At 62.6% G+C, this 20,438-nt stretch overlaps 1 protein-coding gene across 7 annotated transcripts in view; it reads right to left on the bottom strand.

Annotated features, from left to right (window-relative positions):
- Positions 1–20,438, bottom strand: part of PITPNM3 (PITPNM family member 3) — a 70,575-nt gene that overhangs the window by 22,688 nt on the left and 27,449 nt on the right. For 6 of the 7 annotated variants that reach the window (XR_007146678.1, XM_047831737.1, XM_047831736.1 and 3 more), the window contains 3 exons: positions 11,143–11,190; positions 1,344–1,420; positions 782–1,017 (listed from right to left, as the gene is read on the bottom strand). Coding sequence is in view for 6 of the 7 variants with exons in the window: in XM_047831737.1 (XP_047687693.1) it covers positions 782–1,017; positions 1,344–1,420; positions 11,143–11,190 (361 nt within the window). In the remaining variant the exon portion in view is untranslated. Of the gene's footprint in view, positions 1–781; positions 1,018–1,343; positions 1,421–11,142; positions 11,191–14,474; positions 14,557–20,438 lie in introns of those variants that run through there. The other variant, XM_047831739.1, reaches the window with a different exon arrangement.

Raw genomic sequence — 20,438 nt, 5'->3', positions numbered from 1 at the left:
CACCCCCACCCTGCCCGCCGTGGTCCCCTGGGGCATCAGAGCCGGCTGGCTGGAGCCCCCGCCCCACCCCACCCCCACCCAGGGCCCGACACGACCCCACTGGGGACGGGAGGGGGGTGAGGAACCAGGCCTGGGGAGCTTGATGCCTTATCCCCTGCAGCCGGCTTCTCTGTGGGGACCCGGACACCCTCTCCCCAGCCCACTGTCCTCGAGAGAGCGCCATCCACGCTGGAGGACGAAGCCGCGAGTCACACTAGCGCTCAGCGTCCTCGCAAACACTCCACGCGGTGCTCCCGACGCGATCGTCCCCACGTTACAGATGACACAGGCCGGGGAAGGTTCCCTGGCTCTTCCCGGGCGTCCAGAGCGCATGGCCCGCCCGCATCAGAACACACACCCGCACCGGCCTCTGACCGTGCGGCGGGAAAGCCAGGCTGCCCGGGTTCGATTCCCGGCTCCATTCTCTGGGTAACCCTGGGGGCAACTGCTGGGACTCCCGGGGCCTCAGCGTCCTCGGGGCCAGGGGACCAGGGCCTACTGAGCACAGGGAGCCAGCACCGCCGGGCTCGGCAGGGCAGGGCAGGCCGGGCGCACACCTGCTAACTGCTCGGGACCCTCGCTGACCACTCCCCGCCAGCGTGTTCATGGCCAGTCAGCGCCTGACATCCCGTGGACGCCCCGGCAGGCACCCCCCGCCCCCCCCCCCCCCCCCGCGCCGGGACAGCACTCCCTCGTCAACCCCACCAACCTTGGCCAGTCCACGTGGGCAGAAGGGACTCACTTAGAGACGAGCGAGAAGGCCTCGGAGCAGACGGCAGGACAGGGCACGAACTTGATGAGGATGTGGCCCAGGGCTGCCGGGAAGTGGGCACGCGTGACCTTCTCCAGCACGGAGCCGAAGGTGTGGATGTCGGCCGCCTTGCAAGCTGGGTCCCCCGCACCCGTGTCCAGGACGTTGCCCCCGTGGAGCACCAGCAGGAGCACGTGTGTCTTGCAGGAGCGCCGCGGGCAGCCTTCCTGAGGAGGACATTGGGCGGGGTAGACACGGAAGGCAGGGAGAGGGGGCGCAGGCGCGGGGACTCTCGGCCCCCGGTGTGGCCCCCTGTGCACGCAGAGGGGGCCGCCCAGGCTGCTGGCGGAGCAAGCCCCTCGCTGTCAAGGCCCCAAGGGCCCCAAGAGACCCTTCTTGAGGGGGTCTGAGCCGGAGGCCCAGAGACAGACAAGGACCTGCCCAGGGTCGCACGGCAAGTCCGGTGAAGAGCAAGTCAAATGTCCACCGGCCTGGGGGTCCCCCTGAAGTCCTGACCACAGGGAGCCCAGACACCACCAGGAGCCCCGCCCACCTCATTGTCTTCGTGGATCTCGATGCTGCCCTGGGCGGGGAACCTCTGTCTTCTCAAGGAAACCCGATACAGTTCTCCTGCAGGGGGACAGAGGACTCAGCACCTGCAGGCCTCCCTCCCTGGAGCCCCAGCGTCCCCGGGGACCCAGCTGGAACGACAGCGTCCAGCCCCCGCCTCCAGACCAACACAACCAGAAGCCGTTGTCCCCCCAGGGCCGGGCCAGCGCACACGCCATCCCCGAGGCCAGGGAGGGTGTCCCGGAAGAGGCTGTCCTGCTTCCCTCGCCAGTAACAACAGCAACCACGTGCGTGCCATCGGGGGACCTCTAGTGAGGGACGGAAATGGGGGCCGAGCACCCTCCTGAAAAGTGGAGAGCTGCAAATTTTAAAACTGTCTGCTTGGAGCCATCAGAGCCGTAGCAAGGCCTTGAATGAGGGGACTCGGGGCCCAGGGCAGGTGGACCCCCAGAGAGGCAAGGCAGCGTTTGGGTGACCTCTGGGGTGAGGCCCCTGTCACCCCCCCCCACCGCCAAGAGAGGCTGTCCTCATTTCCTTCAGCTGCCACCCCTCCTCTGGGGCCTCCAGGCCTGAGCCCCTGGTCCCTCTAATGCAGGGACCCGCAGGCGACAGCCGAGAAGCAAATCTGGCCCGCGCCCATTGCTGTTAATAAAGTTTTACTGGAACACCGCTGCGCTCTCTGGTTCACATCCGTCTGTGGCTGCTCGCACACGGGCCTCAGCGACAGAGTTACACAGTTGCACGAGTCCTCACAGCCTGCCAAGCTGGGAGTATTTACCGGCTGGCCCTGACAGAGAAGGCTGTGTGATCTAACACCTACATTCCCAATGTCACCGTGCTGGGCTCTCGGGTGGAGAGAGACCTCAAAGACACCCCACGGCCCCCTCGCTGCCCACCTGGGGCCGCCTGCCATCCTGAGGAACCCACCCACCCACCACGCTGACCTTGCTTCCTCTCTGTTCTCCCCACAAGGAGGATGTTATTTTGTATGTGTCTGGACCACGTGGCGAGACTGTGGACCACTCGTGTGCTTTCAGTGACGGCGAACTCACTCCCTCACTCCTGAAGCAGCCAGCTGCATGCTGGGACGGCCTTTGCCTTCTTTGCCACCCCACCCCCCACCCCACCCGAACCTGCTGCACCTCTTAGGGGTCATGTGGGGGAGGGTCCTTCCGGGGCTCTGCGGGCAGGGGAGCAGCAGGTGTGGGTGGGAGCCTGACCGAGGGTCTGGGTTAGGACACCCTACCCCCCACCTTCCTGGCCCCAGGGTGCTCAGCAAAGAACACGAAACCAGAAGTGTAATTCTGAATGATTCGGTCCTTCCGGTTACCGCCCTGGTCTAAGGGTAACTGCTTTATGGGCTCAGGGCTCCCGCCCACACAGACAGGAATTCGTTCCCTAAAGGATGAAGGGGTGGCCAGGAGGAGGAGGAGGAAATGAGGCCAGGCTTGCCCGGGACTTCCCCCGGCTCCTTCCAGCGGCTCACATCCTGGGGACCTTACCCTGGGTCCCGTGCTCAGGACAGGCTCCTGACAAAACACAGAACCGGCTTGGGTTTTGCTGAGCACGTATTACGTCCCAGGCACTGTCACCTAGTCCCCACACCGCCCCTGAGTTCTGGTCCTCTGGGTATCAGCCCCATTTTCAGACGAGGAACCAAGGCTCATACATCCTGGCTCATGTGCCCCAGGCTGCAGGGTTAGGCTGAGCGGCCGGCACCCAAGTCCCACGCCCAACCCAGGACAGTGCTGGCGAGTGGTACCTCTAGGCCTGCCACGCACACACCGCCCCAGAGCAAAGCAGCCATGTTCCGTGGTACGTGTGGCCTCGTGCGTGGCTCCAGGGCCGGTAAGACCAGGAACTGTGTGCAGCTGAGGTCCCCTCTGGCCCCGGGGGACCCCTCACCCCTGAGGCCGGGAGACACCCGGTTTGGACAGCACCCACATCCACATCTTGCCCCCGCCCGCGGTGTGAGCGGGCCCTCGGCTTCTCGGTTTCCTCTTCTGGACGCGAGGATGACAGAGGCCACCCCCGGGGCGGGGCCGAGGATAAACGAGCTCATACACACACAGGCCTCAGAGCGGGGCTCCTGGCTCCAGGTGGGGGGGCGGGGCTGGGACTGACAGGGTTGTCCTCAGCACCCCTCGCCCCTTCCCTGGCCACGGCAGCCGAAGACATCTTGCTCGGGGGACAGAGGAGGGGAGGCCTCACCCGCAGACCTAGATCCTGCCCCCGGGAGTGGGCTAACGTGACTGGAGGGCCCTCCAGGAAGGCACGTCTCCAGCGTCAGCAGAGGCCCCTGTGGAACCCAGAAAGGCGGCCCTCGCCCCCCGCCCTTGCCCTGCCCACAGCGCTGTGCTCTCGAAGAGCCAGGCGTCCCCACCACAGTAATGGAGGCCACTGGTTCGCCCACCAGACACGGCAGGCTCGCTCCTCCTTGCCTCGTGCTGAGCCCTGTGCCTGGGACGGCCTTCCTCCCCGGGGAAACCAGCAAACTCCTACCTGTCCTTCAAAACCCTGCTCAATCGTCCTGACATCTGGAAAGCCTTCTCAGAGCCACTGAGGCAGAGATGGAGACCTCACAACATGCTCAGCAGGGCCCGGCTCACTGTCATTGCTGCGATCAACTCGGGGCCCCTTGACAGCCGCGATCCCCTGCTGTCACGGTCTGGCGTGGCGTTTTTGGGAAAACTCGCTCCAAGCAAAGATCCCAGGGTGCACACAGCCCGTGAGGTACCTCTATGCTCGTCAGCGCCGGGGAGAAATTGGGCTCAGGGAAGTGTCACCCGCTGGGATGTGCGTCTCCTGAAAGTCCCAGGGCAGCTGGCGTCAGGGAACCGAACGAGTTCTGGGCCTGGGCCTTGTCGGTCCTCCTCCACAGGCTCCCCCAGAGCCCCCGGTGACACAAGCCGCCGGCAGGGTCTGGCGTGGCGGGGAGCCCCAGACCCGTTTCCGCCAGCATGGCCCTATCCAGGCGGGTCCCTGCCGAGCCCAGATTTGGGGCGGGGTGGGCCCCCGGCCGTCTGCTGACCCCGGTGCCCGCCCCCAGCACTCCCGCCAGCTGAAGAGCAGAGACTGCTTTTCCTTAATCGCAACCTTGGAGAGGCACACGCTGCGATCATCCTTCTAATGACCCAAGTGCCACACTCCTCTTGAGACAGGGGCCGAGGTCGGCACCCACGCGCTTGGCACGCAGAGCAAAGCGGCACTGGCTTGGTCGAGGGGCCCACTGCCTCTGCCCCTCCCGCTGCCGGGCCGCGGGGACCCGCAAGGGCTGGGGGCTGGGGGCACCCCTGGCTGGAGCTGGGCGCCCCGTCCCGTCACCCCTGCCCTCCAGGGAGCACAGCTGGGCCCAGCTTGCGACCGTGTGGCCCACAGGAGCACCCGGTCCTCTGTGAGCTCACACGGACGCACACACACCACACGCTCGGCCGCAAGCGCGAATCCTGGGGAAGAACCCAGTGGCTCTGTGACCTCGCCCTGAGTGCGACGCGGGACGTGTCCCTCCCTGGGAGCTCACAGGAGGAGGTACAGCCTCATTGCACGGCCAGCGGGGGCTCCGGCCACGGCCCCAGGCCCCCAGGCGAGCGTCCGGGACAAGCACACACAGCAAGCGGGCGTGGAAGGTCCAGGGGCGGGAGCGGCCGGCCCAGCCCGAGGGTGGTTCTGTTTGGATGGTGGGACAACGGCTGGTGGTTTTCCTAACCGTCCTGTATTTTCCAATTTTTCTCCAGCGAGTGAGCCCATATGTAAGTCTAAAACCATTTACGAGCGTGTCCGCTGAGCACACAGCACAAGTATCTGTCACGCTTACAACAGGAACGCCTTAGACAAGCTGCGGTCCCCTACTTTGCCCCACGCGAACCCCTCAGACAGAACAGGGAAACGCCCTGCCCTCTGGGAGCTGACGGCCGGCGGCGAGGGGACCCGAGAAGGACCGTCTGCAGACGGAATACACCTGAAACACAATCAGTGAACCAAGATCCTGCGTTTGGGTTTGGGTTCCAAAACCGGGTTGACACCATGGAGGCCTCCTGGTCCACCGGCTGGGCCCAGAGACACCTCGATGAGCCTGAGGACCTCGGGGCCCTGGGGTCGTGCGACACAGGCCTAGGCTGGGCAGGGGGCCTCCGAGGCTGCGGGCACGTCCCTGCCCCCACAGCTTAGGCCGCTCTGGGGGCTCACGCGGGGCCCCGCCAGGGGGAAAAGCAGGCTCGAGGACGCGTGGCACCTGCCCGCCAATCCCCAGGAGCTGGGTCTGGGTCACCAGACAGAGGGCAGAGCCCTGCGAACGGGTTGGGGCGGTTTCTGGGGGGTTCCGAGTCTCAGCACTCAGGAAAGGTTCACAGTCGTCCAGGAGGGGCCAGGAGGAAGGAGCGAGTGGATGCGGGGCAGTGCAGGGTGGGGGTGGATGCTGAGGCCCCGCTGAGACAACTTAACCCTTCCAGGGTCAGAACCCAACCCGGTCAGCCTGGATCCACCAGCCCACGGGGCCCAAACCCCGGAGGGCCGCTCAGCACCCCACGGAGGCGCTGTCCCAGACCTAAGACCCCAGAGGGTCTGGGCCCCAGATCTAGCCCCTAAAAGCACATCGTCGGGGGCAGTAGAGGGGCCACACCCCGGGGGGAGGGGGTGCCAGGCCCAGACTGGGGGAGGCACCATCTTGAGTCAGGCCCCAGGGACACGTCAGACACACTAGAGACCCTCCTGGCCCGGGCAGGGCTCAGCACCCCGTTCCAGTGCCTCCTCGGCATGTGCCCGGGGTCCCGGTCCTCCTCCAGGGTCTCAGGCCTCCCTACACTCACAAGGGAGCAGGGTGCCCTTCCTGGTTTACAGATGAGAAAGCAGGGGCTCAGGAGGGGCCGTGATCCCCATGTGGGTGAAGCGCTGGGGACGTGGACCCCAGGCATGGCGTCGGCACAGGACAAGGCACCCAGAGCAGGGAGTCGCTCGGCTAATGACCCTAAAAGGCCTTTTCCTCACCCCCCAGATCAGCAATCACCGTGCCGCCCAGCGTGGGGGGGACAGCCCTTCCCCATTCGTGGTCGGTGACAGGAGAAACCGTTCGACCCTGAGCGGGGCGGTTTGGAACGTCATTCGAAGCACCGAGCACCCGCGACGCCCTGGGACGGAGCCTTGGCGCGGAAAGGCACATGTGCACGCTGAGCATCGCCACGCCGCTCGTGAAACCAACGGAGAACCACCTGCGTGCCCAGCCCTGGGGGACCGGCCGGCGCATCCACGGCAGTGAGCCAGGACGCGGGTAGGGAGACCAGTGCGCCCCCCGCGGCCCGAGATGCGGACGTCACCCCGTGTGTCGTCCTCCGAGGGGGGCCAGGAGGGAAGGCACCGTCTGCTCCCGTCTGCGTGCGGCACGAACAGAGACACGCATAAGCGGGTGTTCGTGGAGGTGTTCGGTTCCCGGGGAATCCCGCTGCCTCTGGGAGGGGCCAGGTGAGCCCACGCGTGCGTCGCGTCTGTTCCGCCAGGAATCCGACCGTCTCCCTGCGCTGCCCGCTCAGAAGAGCTTCCAGTGCCCGTGTAGCGGGCGGCGACTCTTCTGAGACAGTAATTCCGATTTCTTCCCGCTTGGGCTTCTGTGCCGCTGGGGAGGTCTGCCGCACGGCTTCCTGGGCTGTTTCCAGAAGCTCTTTTGTTCCCAGGAGAAAAGGATTTGGGGAAACAGATTCTCTCAGGCTGAAGACAGACCCCCGCCCCCACCCACGTTGGTCTCAGCCTCCCTACGAGGGCTCCGGACAGGGCCGGACCGCCGCAGAGCAGGACGCCGGGGACCGCCGGCTGGGCTCCCCGGTGTGGACCGACGGTGGGGCAGGGTGCTGGGCCGCTACCTGCGCGCCCGTGGGTTTCCCTAAGCCTGTGAACAAGGTCCTTTCAGGGGACCCTCCCCCAGTCCTGTGTTGGCACAGCCTTCCTTTCCCTGCCGGGACCCTGATAGAGTCATGCACTAAATTCTAACAGCTCCATGCAAATCGTGTGCTGTGGTCCCACCTCCCCTCGGAGCTCAACCCCTGAGCCGCAGGATGGTTTTCAAACCTCTCCTCCCTCTCACCAAGGGGCCTTTGCACATTCTGCCCCCCAAGCCTGGACTCTCCTTCATGCTGCTGTGCCAAATATTTCCTGTGAAACTTCCGTCCTTCCTGTCCTCCCCTCGAAGCAGCTGGCTTTCCTTCCCAGGGGGAGTCCTCATACTTAGCTCTGTGGTCACTCCATCTGCCGTCTCCTCCACCCCCAGGCCGTGAGGTCCTTAAAGGCTGCAGCCGGGCTCGTTTACGTTCCATTTTATCCCCAAAGACTATGAAGATGCTGGCACATAAAAGATACTCGTGAAATATTTTTCAAACAGACGAGGGAACCAACAATCTGTTCCCGTCTTAGACCCTTACGAGTGTCAAAAGCCACATGTGTCCCCAGCAAAGCGCAGACACGACATGGATAGACCCACGTGAACACACACGTATCCTCGTGAAAATGAACGCGCCGACACGTTAACATGCACACTGATGCACACACGCGAGAGCGGACACTGTCAAACAGACATTCGCGCGCACACGCGAGAGAAAAGCTCCCAAGGCGGCCGTCTGCCACCCTGAGCTCATTAAATCCGGCTAAATATAGCCCGTCTGCAGCTGCACTCAGCAAGCTGCCCACACAGGCCAGGAAAAGACACCGGTTGGGGGGGGGGGGGGGGGGAGCCGGGAGGCCAGCTGTGGGCGAGGGGCCGCGGGCACACGGGAGCCCTGAGGTGGCGGTCCGGGCATCCGAGCGGCTCCTCTGGTCGCCGGCCCCAGGCGGTGGGACGTGAGGTCAGACCTACACACACAGTGGGGGTGGGTGGTTCTGAGCATCCACGTCTTCTCCGTCCCCTTGGGGACGTTTGTCTGACAGGTGATGGGGCCTAGGAGCGGGGGAGAGTCAGGACGCAGCCCTGGACAAAGCCGGGCTCGCTGGCGGCCAGGGCAGGACGGAGACCCGCGGGTCAGACGGGAGCCTGTAACGGCACTCAGTCCGGACTGCGGTCTCCGGATCCCGGTCTGGGGACGGGAGAAAGTTCAGAGTCCCCACCGAGTGGGTGTGGGGGGGAAGGAGAGCGGCAGGGAGGGTGGCCGGGGGGCCGGAGGGCCGCGTGGAGAGTGCGGCTGGTGCGGACCATGTGTCCGGGGCCCCTGCGCCGAACTCCACGTCAGACGGCTGGACGTGCGCTGGGGATGCTTGCTGAGCTCAGGGCAGCCGGGACCCACAGACAGAGGAAACCAGGAGGCACGGAGAGTGCTAGAATGTCAGAGCCCATGGGGCTGTGCGGGCTCCACGTGCACGCAGGACGGCGCCTGTGGGCCGGGGGACCAGACCCTCTGTCCTTTGCCCCCAGGCAGGTCCCCCCCACACAGAAATCTGGTCCCAAATAACAGGGAAGCAGCAGGCTGCGGGCCGTGCAGCTGCAGGATGGAGTCTGAGCGGCCCAGGCCGGCCCCCTCCCCGCTCATGCCCTGGAGCCTGCACAGGACACACCTCTGTGCGGGGACAACCGAGCGGCCACGGCACCGGCGGAGCGAGAAGACGGATCTCCGGAAGCCCCTCCGCCTGTCTGCCACTCTGGGAAGAAGACATTACGGTCCTCTCTCCACGAGGGAGTAAACTGAGGTTCAGAGACACTTGGTGACCTGCCCAGAGCGTCACAGCACTGAATGAAGGAACAGGGCTTCACCCCCAGGCCTGGCTCCCTCCCAGCTCAGAGGCTGCAGCAACAGCCCCGGGGCCTCCTGAGTCCTGGTCGGGGGGCCACTCGCACCCCCCCTGCATCTGGCCCCCAGTGAGGCTGCGTAAGGCCGGCAGAAATACCGGAACGACCGTGCGCGCGGAAGAACACGGCGAACGCTGAAGCGCGTCACGGGGTCACAGGCGCCAGGCGGACCTCCGCGTCACCAATTCTGGATCAAGAGTAAACCACGGCCATCAACAACCCTCACTCCACAAACACAGAGGCAGCGAAATGCCGAAACCTGCCGGCGGCACGCATGGAACAGAACCAGCAGACCCGTCGGCCGGCCGTGTGGACATCGCAGGGAGGGGTGTCACAAGGTCGTCCTTCCCACTGTCCACACTGCTGGCCGTGTACTTAGGGCCACTGGCCCCGTTGTTATTACCCTTAACTCCCCGCTGGCAAGACGACCCTCGACGGGCAGAACCATAGAGGAGCCTTCAGCAGTGGATTCTGACGTCCATAACCCTAGTTTATTCTATTTTTTGAAAAAAAATTTTAATATTTATGGGGGGGGGGGAGAACAAGTGGGGGAGGGGCAGAGACAGAGGGAGACACGGAATCCGAAGCAGGCTCCAGGAGCTGAGCTGTCAGCACAGAGCCCCACACGGGGCTCGAACTCATGAACTGTGGGATCATGACCTGAGCCAAAGTCGGACGCTTAACGGACTGAGCCCCCCGGCGCCCGCGCAGCCCTAGTTTAAAGACAACAACAAACAGATTTTGTGTCTCTACTAAATACCCACGTTGCTCAGCCAGGTCCAGACTGGAGCAGCGGTCTGGCCCCGGGCGGGCGGTCACTCTCCCTTTGAGGCTGGGGTCCTCCCTCCCTCCTGAGGACAGTGGCCACACCTGAGGGATGTGACGCGGGGCCTCTTGGGGGGACCGGGCTAACTAATCCCTAGAGAGGACACACAAGGTGCATGGGAATGGGCCCTCCACCCAAAGACCACTAATCTCCAGCTCCGCCCTCCTCCCTCACCCCCTGAGCCAACCCTCCTCACCCAGGACGGGCTGAGGACACCCCGAAGGCCCACGCTTGTCAAACCAGCCTCCATTCCCGAGGGAGACAGCACCCAGGCTCCTGCCACGCACACCCTGGCTTCCTCCCCCTCGGGCGCAAACCTGGCGCCTCCCAGTGGCCCTTCCTCTCGGGGAAATGCAAATGCATTGCTCTCTCTGGGTCCTCGCTCAGCCACTGGGTGAGATTAGAATCCGGGGGCACGCTGGACGCGCCCCGCTCCTGCTGAGCTCAGTTCCTTGCACAGTGTGAGGATGCCCTCCCCCTCCCCCTGCCCCGTGCCCCCACGGCCTGAGCTGTGGGGTGCCCCTGACAGAGGCGCCCAGGCCTCCCGGCCCCCGGCACACATCCCCAGTGCTGGCCCCGGGCCGGGCAGACCCCCTCCTGCAGCCGAGGGATGTGCGAGCCTGGGGACGGGTGGGCAGGGCAGGCTCAGCCCCCAGGCTGCAACCACACCTCCAAGCGGCGGGAGAGAGAAGGGGGTTCTGAGGGCTCACGCCCATCACGCGCCAGACCCTCCCCGACCCCGGCCTGCTGAGAAACTCAACGCTGCCGGCCGCAGATGCTTGGCTGAGGCCGCCCACCAAGTCTGCCGGAGCCTCCGGGGAGGACGCCCCGATCGCGGTCGGCCCGCGGGCATCTCTACAGGGTGCCCCGGGTCTAGGCCTGTGGGAGGAGTCTTGACCCTGGCACAGCCTCGAATGAGGGGCCTCTGACCTCAGCACCACGTCACCAGGACACACAGCGTCAAAGGCTGGGAAGGGCCCCCCGTTCCCATGCTCTCTCTGCCCGCACACAGATGACACTCTGCAGGGTCCCGCCCCCACTCTGGCTCTGCCGCCCCTGAGCTGCCCGGCGGGTGGGAGCCGGGGACCCCCAGGAGCTCAGCTCACGGGCAGGGAGGGGCCCGAGGAGGCTGGACCCACGGTGGGGGGGTGGGGGGGCGGGGAGGGACAAGCCTCCTGGCAGGTCAGGGGAACTCACGCTGCTTCTCCTGGAGGGCGCTGGACGTGCACGGGGCGCTCCCATCGCCTGCAGAGAGAGAGAAGGCACATGAGCAGAGTCCCCGGCACTGTGGCCGGACGCGGGGAGGCCGCTGGTGCCCTGTCCTGTCCCTCCCGGCACTGGTGCCCTGCCCCGGCCGTGCCACTCCGGGCACTTCAGGCAGCACAAAGCACGAGCCAGGGAAAGCCAGGCCTGACCCCCTGACGGTCAGCGTGCACACCGCCAGCCCCTTTCCCGACTCCTGACCCTCATCGGCCGCTGCTCCCCCGCCACGTCAGCTCAGATGTCCCCTGACCTGCGCGGGTCCATCCCCAGCCCCGCCTCAGCAAAGGCACCACCTTCTCCCTTCTCCCCCTGGGGCCCTTTCCCTCCCTCGGGCCCCCATGGTCCCCAGGTCCTGGGGTGTCTGACTCTGAGAATTGGACCCCTCGCTGGAAGGGACTACTGTGCTGCCAGCTGGTGTCCCCACACCTAGAATGTGCTTCTCAGCCGACATTTGTGCAGTGCACGAACCACACACCCTCCCCTCGTGCAGAATCCGCCCCTGGACTATGGAACTAGTTCTTTCCCGTCTGGAAACAGCTTTTTTCTGCAATCGTGAAAGTCGTACAAACTCCTCACTGAAAATCTGGAAAACACCAACAGACATAAGGAAGGAAGAAAACGTCTCATAATCCCGTCACGCAGAGAGAACCCGCGATCCCCTCACGCCTGTTCTTCCGGGCTTTTCTGCGTTCAGTCTGGGCTTACGCCACCCGTCTCTGAAGTCCCACCAGCCAGACTCATCGCAAACCATCGGGAAGCACAAAACACACTCTCTGAACCGCGAGGTTGGGCGTAAGTTATTCCCCGAGTCACGAGGCCCCGTGTGAGCGAGGACAGACCCGGCCCACCGTGACCTCACCTGCTCCCGTTACTGCTGCCAGCCCCGCTCTCCTGGCATCCTGAAGCCCGGTCAAGGCGCAGGGACCCGCACAAGGCCCCATGGGTGCCGGCAATGCTTTGCAGGGAGGGTGGCCCCGACCCACTCCCCCCTCTGCAGGGGACGCTGGCTCTGCCCCGACCTCCCTCCCGCTGATGGGCCTGCAGTGGCTCCCCTCCTCGGGGTCCCACGTGATAAGCAGGCCTCTCGGGAAAGTGGCCCCCTCCTGTCCCCACGCCTTCCGCCCGCCAAGTCCCCTTCCCCGAACACACCCCTTTCCTGCACAGGTGAGGCCGTGCCTGGAGCCCCACCCGCCCTCCCACCACGCCTCGGTCACATCCGCCGCGTCCTCTGAGAACCGCCCCGGCCGCATCCGTGAAGGCCTCCCATTCCCACCCGAAGCCTCAGTTCTCGGACCCCTGCCCTCCGGGGTCAGCTCTGGGCCCCAAGGGGCAGTGTCGGCAGAGGCCAGCACCCCTTCCTCGAGCCCACTCCCCAACCACGGAGGCTCAGAAAGGAAACTAAGCCTGAAGCCCCAGGAACCGGAAGGTCCCCTGAAGAACTGCCCCCCCCCCCCCCCCCGCCAGCCAGCACCCCCCAGCCTCCGGGGCATCGCCTGTCAGAGCTCTACACTCGCATTTCTACCCCGCATGCTGAACGGCCCTCCTTCCAGAGTGTCTGCCTTCCCTGCTTCCGGGGCCAGGGGAGGGCACAGACGTGGCCGCACCAGGGTCTGGGGAGACAGAGGCCGCGCCCAGCCTGAGAACCGAGGTTTCTCCTGAACGTGACCCTGCCCGCACGTTACAGCTTCCCCAGCAGGCCTGAGTTCCCTGAACAAAAGGAGTCTGCAGTGTCCCCAAGGACCCCCGCTCTCCAAGGTGCCAAATCACTGGCACTTCCTGGGGCCCAGACGCCCGCCCCGCAGGGCTGCCTCCACGTCTGCCTCCCTCTCCGTCACCTCCCTCTCCGGGTAGGTGGTCCCAAGGTGTGTGAGGTCCCTGTGTGCAGTGGCGCCTTGGGCAGCATAGCACTGAAGTGCACCTGTGCTCGGATCCCGGTCTCTCACCTACGCTCTGTGCACCTCAGTCTCCTGACCTGCAGACTGGGGACAGCGGTACCCAGGGCAGGGCCATGGTGAGCACCGGAGGCTCACAGGTGTAAAACCCTCAGCACACGGCCAGGCACACGGCGAGCACTCAGCAGGCGAAGACCAGCCAAGGTCACTGCTGTCTGGCTCCTGGTGACCCCAGCCTGCGTCCCGGCTCCCGGTGCCCCCAGCCTGGGTTGTTCCGGCTCCCGGTGCCCCCAGCCTGGGTTGTCCTGGCTCCTGGTGCCCCCAGCCTGGGTCCTCACGGCTCTTGGTGCCCCTAGCCCGGGTCGTCCTGGCTCCCGGTGCCCCCAGCCCAGGTCGTCCCGGCTACTCGTGCCCCCAGCCTGGGTTGTCCCGGCTCCCGGTACCCCCAGCCTGGGTCCTCACGGCTCTCGGTGCCCCCAGCCCGGGTCGTCCCAGAGCCTGGGTGCAAGAGGGGGCAGACAGACAGCAGAGGCCCAGCCCTCACGGGGCACCCCGGTAGTGTGGGGAGGCGGCCAGGATCGCTTCCCAGCAGAGCCCTCAGACCCGGTGCCACAGGAGAAAACTGAGGCCTGGAGAGGCGGGGGGGGCTGGCCCCTGGGACCCGGCTGCAGCTGTATGACCGGGGCCCCAGCACAATGAAAACTCAGGGGTCCTCGTCCAAAAAGCAAGAGAAAGTGTCGTTAGCGGTCCTAAGATAAAAAGGTTCTTCCTTTTCCCTGTGCGCTCTCTACCTGTCCTGCTGGTCTGTACACGAGGGGGTCTCCCCGAGCCGGCACACCCGACCCACACCGGCCTCCCACCACCCACCGGACCCACACACCCGACCACGGTGAGAGCAGGAACGGTGGGACATACATCTGCCCTCCACAGGCCTGCCACCCCAGCCCGGGCAGACAGGTGGCCTCTGGGCACGCTGCAACCTTCCCGTCAAAATGCACCAGGTCCCCGCATGGGGTGGGTGACGGGCTGGCTGTCCTATAGGACAGCGTCCTGTCCGTGCTCAGGGCAGGGATGGCCGCTCGGCCCTGAGACACAGGCATACAGCCCAACCCCTGCCCCACCCTGTGGCCTGGCCCCTACCGGCCGGAAAAGGAGGCAGGGCTGGGAGCCAGAGGGCAGGAGACATCCTGGGAGGCAGGGAGGGGGCCCGAGGCAGCGCCCGCCAGCCAAGCACAAGCCAAGCCGGGACCCCATCCCATCTGGCCACACTTACAAACACAGACCCGAGGGTAAATTATTCAGAACTCACAAGTTAACCCCAAACCCAGGCCCTGCCCACAGCATAACACCCCTGGGCGTTTCTTGGGCACCTACTGCGTGCCAGACCCCGGGGACGGGGAGGCATCTAGTTGGGGGAGCGGCCGGGTCTGATTCATCGCCGTCCTGTCCTTGCGCCAAGGCCTGCGAGTGACTTAACCTAGACGGTGTAGGAGACGCTGACGCTGATTTCGTTACCAGGAAGGAGGCATGACTGCTTCCGGGCAGGATTTCAGGGGCAGCAATGCCCCGGGCGGGGGTGGGGGTGGGGCAGGGCCACTGAGGCTGGGGCCCGGAAGCAGGGGTGAGGAGCTGGAGAAGCCAGGAGGGAGGGTCACTGCAAGGGCAGTGTGCAGGAGACACGGGTCACCTGGGAGGAGGAGGGATGCCGGGCAAGGAGGCAGGGCCAGCCCCAGGGGCAGGGAATGGGGGGGGGGTGCTCAGCCGGGCCAACTGAAAGCAGCAGCTTTATGGCTTCCCCACCCCCCACCCCGCTAGATCATCGAGATTCCACACCTTCGGGAGGAAGGAAACTGAGACTCAGAAGAATAAAGTCGTTACCTCATCCTTAAGGTTTGGATCTGGTCCCTTGTGACGCCCCAGTCTGCTGAGGGCTCTTGCCGCGACCTCTGCCCCACGGGATGGCTCTGGCCAGGGTCAGGCAAGCAGACAGGGCAGGGCTGGGGTCAAGGCAGTGGAAAAGGGCCCATCCGCCAGGGAGGCTGGGCCGCCTCATGTCTCCGCACACCCGGGGCTTCTGCCGTGAAGCCTCAGCCGGGCGCCTGGTGGGCTGGTGAGGCCACCACCCGACCGACCGACTGACCGGCGGGGCAAGAAGGAGCTCCCTGTGGGGGGGAAGACTGGAGCCCCCCGGGCAGGAAGCTGGCTCAGCTCCCCCTTCCCTCGGAGCCACCACGAGGGTCAGCCGTGAGCCGGGCTTCCTGACGAGCAGGCTCCCCAGATGACAGCCACCAAGCAAATGTGCCCCGGTTCCGGGCTGCCTAACGACACCCCACTTGGCCCCACAGCCGCACCTCAGCGGAAGCTGCCAGAAACTCCTGCAGACAGGACAGGCTGGGCAGGGGGCCGGGACGGAGGCTCGCACATCTGGGCCACATCTTCCGCGTGGGAACGCGTCCAACGCCTGCCAGTGGTTCCCCCATGATTTCCTACTTCCTGTCCCAACCCCCATCCCAACAAACCGTGAGACCCCCCCCATCCTCCCCAGAGTAAGAGCAGCTCTCCCACCAAAACCTGAAAGGGGAAGGCTGGGGGCGGGGGGGAGCATTCTGGATGGTGGGGGCCTCGGGGAGGCCTGGGGGGCATCCAGGACAGCAGGGGCCTCGGGGAGGCTGGGGGGGGCCATCTGGGACAGCGGGGGCCTCGGGGAGGCTGGGCGGAAGCATTCTGGATGGCGGGGGCCTCGGGGAGGCTGGGGGGGGCCATCTGGGACAGCGGGGGCCTCGGGGAGGCTGGGCGGGAGCATTCTGGATGGCGGGGGCCTCGGGGAGGCTGGGGGGGCATCCGGGACAGCAGGGGCCTCGGGGAGGCTGGGGGGCATCCAGGACAGCGGGGCCTCGGGGAGGCTGCCGGGGGGGGGGGATCATTCAGGATGGCGGAGTCTCTGGGAGGAGGAAGATGTTAAGAAATCCCCTCCCGAAGAGCCAGAGGGGGCCTGGCAGACCCCACGGTGGGGGGGTGGGGGCGGCAGCTGGGGTGCGGGGCTTGCCTGGTAACGGGGCTCCGAAGCCGACAGCCCTCCTGCCCATCTCCTGTTCTGGTGCTCCCACCAAGCTGCAGGCTCAAGGTGCCCTCTCACCCAGCCCGCTGCACCCCTGCACACATTCCCAGGCCCTCCTATCATCTTCTCGTTGACTTCCAGAATAATTTTTCTAGAAGGTGGCTCTGGATTAAATAACTCCACGGATCCCCAGCCGCCACCCCCAACACTGGTTAGCTTGCCATTCTAATAAGCCTTCGGCACCAGGGTCCCCTCCGGCCTCTTTCAGACCTCCCCACCCCCTCTCCAGCCCCCAGCCCAGCACCTCGCAGCCTGACTTCAGGCAACAAGAACCCACGTGCTTCTCCAGACTTCCTTGCTTCTCACACGCCCTCTGCATCTTTGCACATGCTGATCCCGCCCACGGCGCCCTAACGGGTCTGTCCAGAGCCCAGCAAGGCCTCCTGGGCCTGCGTTTCCCTGCTCACGCTCCGTGTCTCTCTGACCCCAATGTCCTGTGCTCCCCCTCTTGTAGGCTGTCACCTCACTGGACTGTGCCTGCCCCGCCCCAGCCTGGAGCCGTTTCTGAGCCATCGGTGTGTCCCCAGGGCTGACCAGCAGAATTCGTGAGCCCAGTGCACAGTGGGAGTGGGGGGGAGGCACAAATGTGGGGAGCCCCTCATCGCTGCAGGTGCAGACAGGTAGTTAAAGCACGCACTCTCGAAGGCAGGGCTGCAGGCAGCCGGCAGGCCGGCACCACCAGCGACGGCCCAGCCCCACGGTGCGGCCAGTTAGAGCCACACTAGGGCAAGGAGGTGGCCTGGGGGAGGCTGGGCTTCCGGAAGGCCTGCTGAGAAAGTGCTGGGCGGTCAGCCTGCAGCCCCCCAGAGGCTCTGTCTAGAGCACAGGCGAGCAGAGAGGCGGGAGTACAGCCTGGAAGTGAGACATACCAGAGTGGAAATCAGCTGTGGGACGGATCTGACAGTCCCTCGTGGAAGCCGGCCCGGGGCTGCTTGACTCCTATGGCGATGGTGAACTTACTATCCCCAGACAATGACAGCTGCTGGAGGGGGTGGTGAAAGCCACACCGATGGGCCTTCATGCCAGGCGGGGGTCCGCCCTTCATTCCGCAGACGAGGGAAACCCGCTGCCAACCTCACCGCAGGGCCACGTTACCGGGTCCACATCTCAGAAGCATCAGGGTCCGGCTGAATACAGTGAGCTCACTGCATGATCCGGGCCCTTCCTCCCGCCCCAAATCCCTAGAAAACGGCGCTAAATATTTCTCTGCCAGTTGGTCTTTAGCAGTATCGTAAGGTAAGAAGGGGCGTCCTTCGCAGACCTGAAACCATCAGGCATCTTCGAAAGGTGGACGGCAGAGAGAACCCACGGAGGGGGGCAGGGCCGGCTACTGAGCGCGAGGCCCTCCTAGGGAGGTCTGTGTGACTGCGAAGGTCTAACCAACGTCCGTAACGCTGCCAGAGCAGAGAGGAGGCCACAACCTCAATCTTGCAAAGGAACGTCTGTGGCCAGAGGACAGGCCAGTGCGGGGGCGGAGAGCGGGCTCCTGGATGGAAAACAGGGGAGCAAAGGAAGCTGTGTAATGGCCAGGGCGTGCATGGGCACCCCCCCCCCCCGAACACCCGCTGTGCCAAGCAGAGGCATCTGCCCCGGGTGTGGGAAGGGCTGAATGTTGGAGGCACAGGACAGCCCAGGAAGCTGAAAGCACCAAGAAGAATAAGCCAGAAGCTCTGTCACCCTCCCCAATAATTAGATGGCAGCCGTTTGCGAAAACTAGACGCATCACATCACCCAGAGACAGGCTAAGGGGGAAGGGCAGATACAAAGCGGGGTTCACGGTCAGCTTCACTCAATATTAGAGGAAAACTAAGTGTGGAAAAAAGAGGCCAAACTCAGCGACTGAGGGAGGGGAAATCCAGGAAAATGGATCTGTGGGCCTCTCGCCAGTTACTGGCCTAATAGCCAATGGCTGTCAGATGTCAGCAAGCACCCGAAGGATCTAAAAGGGTAGTTAAATCACGGATTCACCGAGTCTGGGCCGGGCTCCAAAATTCACACTTCTGGCCACTTTCCGAGCGGTCCAGGGACCACTCTTTGAGAACCACATCATCTAGACACAGGCATCAGCTGGAGTCCAGGAGGAACTATGGGAAAACAGCCCTCTGCAAAGTTGAAGCAGGAGAACTGGTCGGGACACCTGTGCAGAGACCGCTTCCCTCCTGTCAGTAAGAATGTGGCCTTGGTGACACTCCCTTTGTTTCCAAAACAAGTTTGTCCCTTAAGCGACAGCTCATAGCCTGTTAGCATAAATTACTCTGAAAGACGTGTGTAAACCCCGAGCATAGAAGATTGACAACTGTGGCAAGGACTGAGTGGAATCTCTCCAAGGAGCGCCAAGTTGTTCGACAAATGGAAACCCACCGCAGTAACAGAAAAAGGACAAAACCCACACAATCATCTCAACAGATGCGGAAAAGGCATTTGGCAAAATCCGACACCTTTTCGTGATAAAAGCATTGATCAAACCCAGAATAGGAGGGAACTTCCCTGACCAGATAAATGACAACTCCAAAAAAACCCCAAAGACAAAAACAAAACAAAACACAACCAGCTAACAAAATATTTAATGGCGAAAGATTGAAAACTCTCCTGAAGATCGGGAACAAAATGTCAGGTCTCAGCATTTCTGTTCGGTATTATACTAGAGATTCTAGCCAGGGATGCCAGGTAAGAAAAGGAAATAAAAAGGCATCCAGGTTGGAAAGGAAAAAGGAAAACTACCTGTTGGGAGTTGATATGATCTTGTACGTAGAAAATCCTAATGGGGCACCTAGGGGGCTCAGTCAGTTAAGCGTCCAACTTCAGCTCAGGTCATGATCTCACAATGTGAGTTCAAGCCCTGCATCAGGCTCTGTGCTGATGGCTCGGAGCCTGGAGCCTGCTTTGGATTGTGGGTCTCCCTCTCTCTCTGCCCCTCCCCTGCTCACACTCTGTCTCCCTCTCTCTCCCTCTCTCTCTCTCAAAAATAAATAAGACGTTAAAATTTTTTTTCAAATAGATAAAATGAAAATGAATTCAAAGTGGATCAAAGACCTAAATGTAGAGCTAAAATTATAAAACTCTTCAGGGAAAACAAAGGGTAAACCTTCATGACTTCACATTAACAGGTGGTTTCTTACATATGGCCTCAAATGCAGAAACAATAAAAGCAAAAACAGACAAATCGGGCTTCATCAGAATTTCAGAACTTGGCACTCCAAAGGGTATTATCAAAAAAGTGAAAAGACGCCCCAAAGAATGGGAGAAAGTAATGGAAAATCATGTAACTGACAAGAGCCTAGCGTCCACAATATGTAAAGAACACTCACAACTCAACAAGAGACAAACAACCTGATTTTAAAATGGGCAAAGCATCTGAATAGACATTTCTCCGAATGATGATGAACAATGACCACCAAGCACACGAACACATGCTCACCATCATCAGTCATTAGGGAAATGCAAACCCAAACCATAGTCATACACCCGCTCGCAAGGCTATTCTCAAACAACAGACAACAACAAATGCTGGCAAGAGCGTGGGGAAGTCTGAACTCTGGGAAGGTGATGTGGTGAGTCCCCAGCAATCCCACTCCTGGGTTGTGCCCAAGAGAACAGGAAGTATGTCCTCAAAACCCTGTACATGCTGACAGAATGGGAAAGATATTTGCAAATGACATAGAGGTTAAGGGTTAGCATCCAAAATCTATAAGGAACTTATCAAACTCAACACCCCAAAAACATACTTCTTCGGGTGAAGAAATGGGCAGAAGACATGAATAGACACTTCTCCAAAGAAGACATCCGGATGGCCAACAGGCACATGAAAGGATGCTCAACGTCGCTCCTCATCAGGGAAATACAAATCAAAACCACACTCAGATATCACCTCACCAGTCAGAGTGGCCAAAATGAACAAATCAGGAGACTATAGATGCTGGAGAGGATGTGGAGAAACGGGAACCCTCTTGCACTGTTGGTGAGAATGCAAACTGGTGCAGCCGCTCTGGAAAACAGTGTGGAGGTTCCTCAAAAAATTAAAAATAGATCTACCCTAAGACCCAGCAATAGCACTGCTAGGAATTTACCCAAAGGATACAGGAGAACTGATGCATAGGGGCACTTGTACGCCAATATTTATAGCAGCACTCTCAACAATAGCCAAATTATGGAAAGAGCCTAAATGTCCATCAACTGATGAATGGATAAAGAAGATGTGGTTTATATACACAATAGAATAC

Source organism: Prionailurus viverrinus, chromosome E1, assembly GCF_022837055.1.
Source record: "Prionailurus viverrinus isolate Anna chromosome E1, UM_Priviv_1.0, whole genome shotgun sequence".
NCBI classification, from domain to species: domain Eukaryota; kingdom Metazoa; phylum Chordata; class Mammalia; order Carnivora; family Felidae; genus Prionailurus; species Prionailurus viverrinus.
Note: the sequence above shows the minus strand (reverse complement) of the source record. Positions and strands in the feature narration are given on the sequence as shown.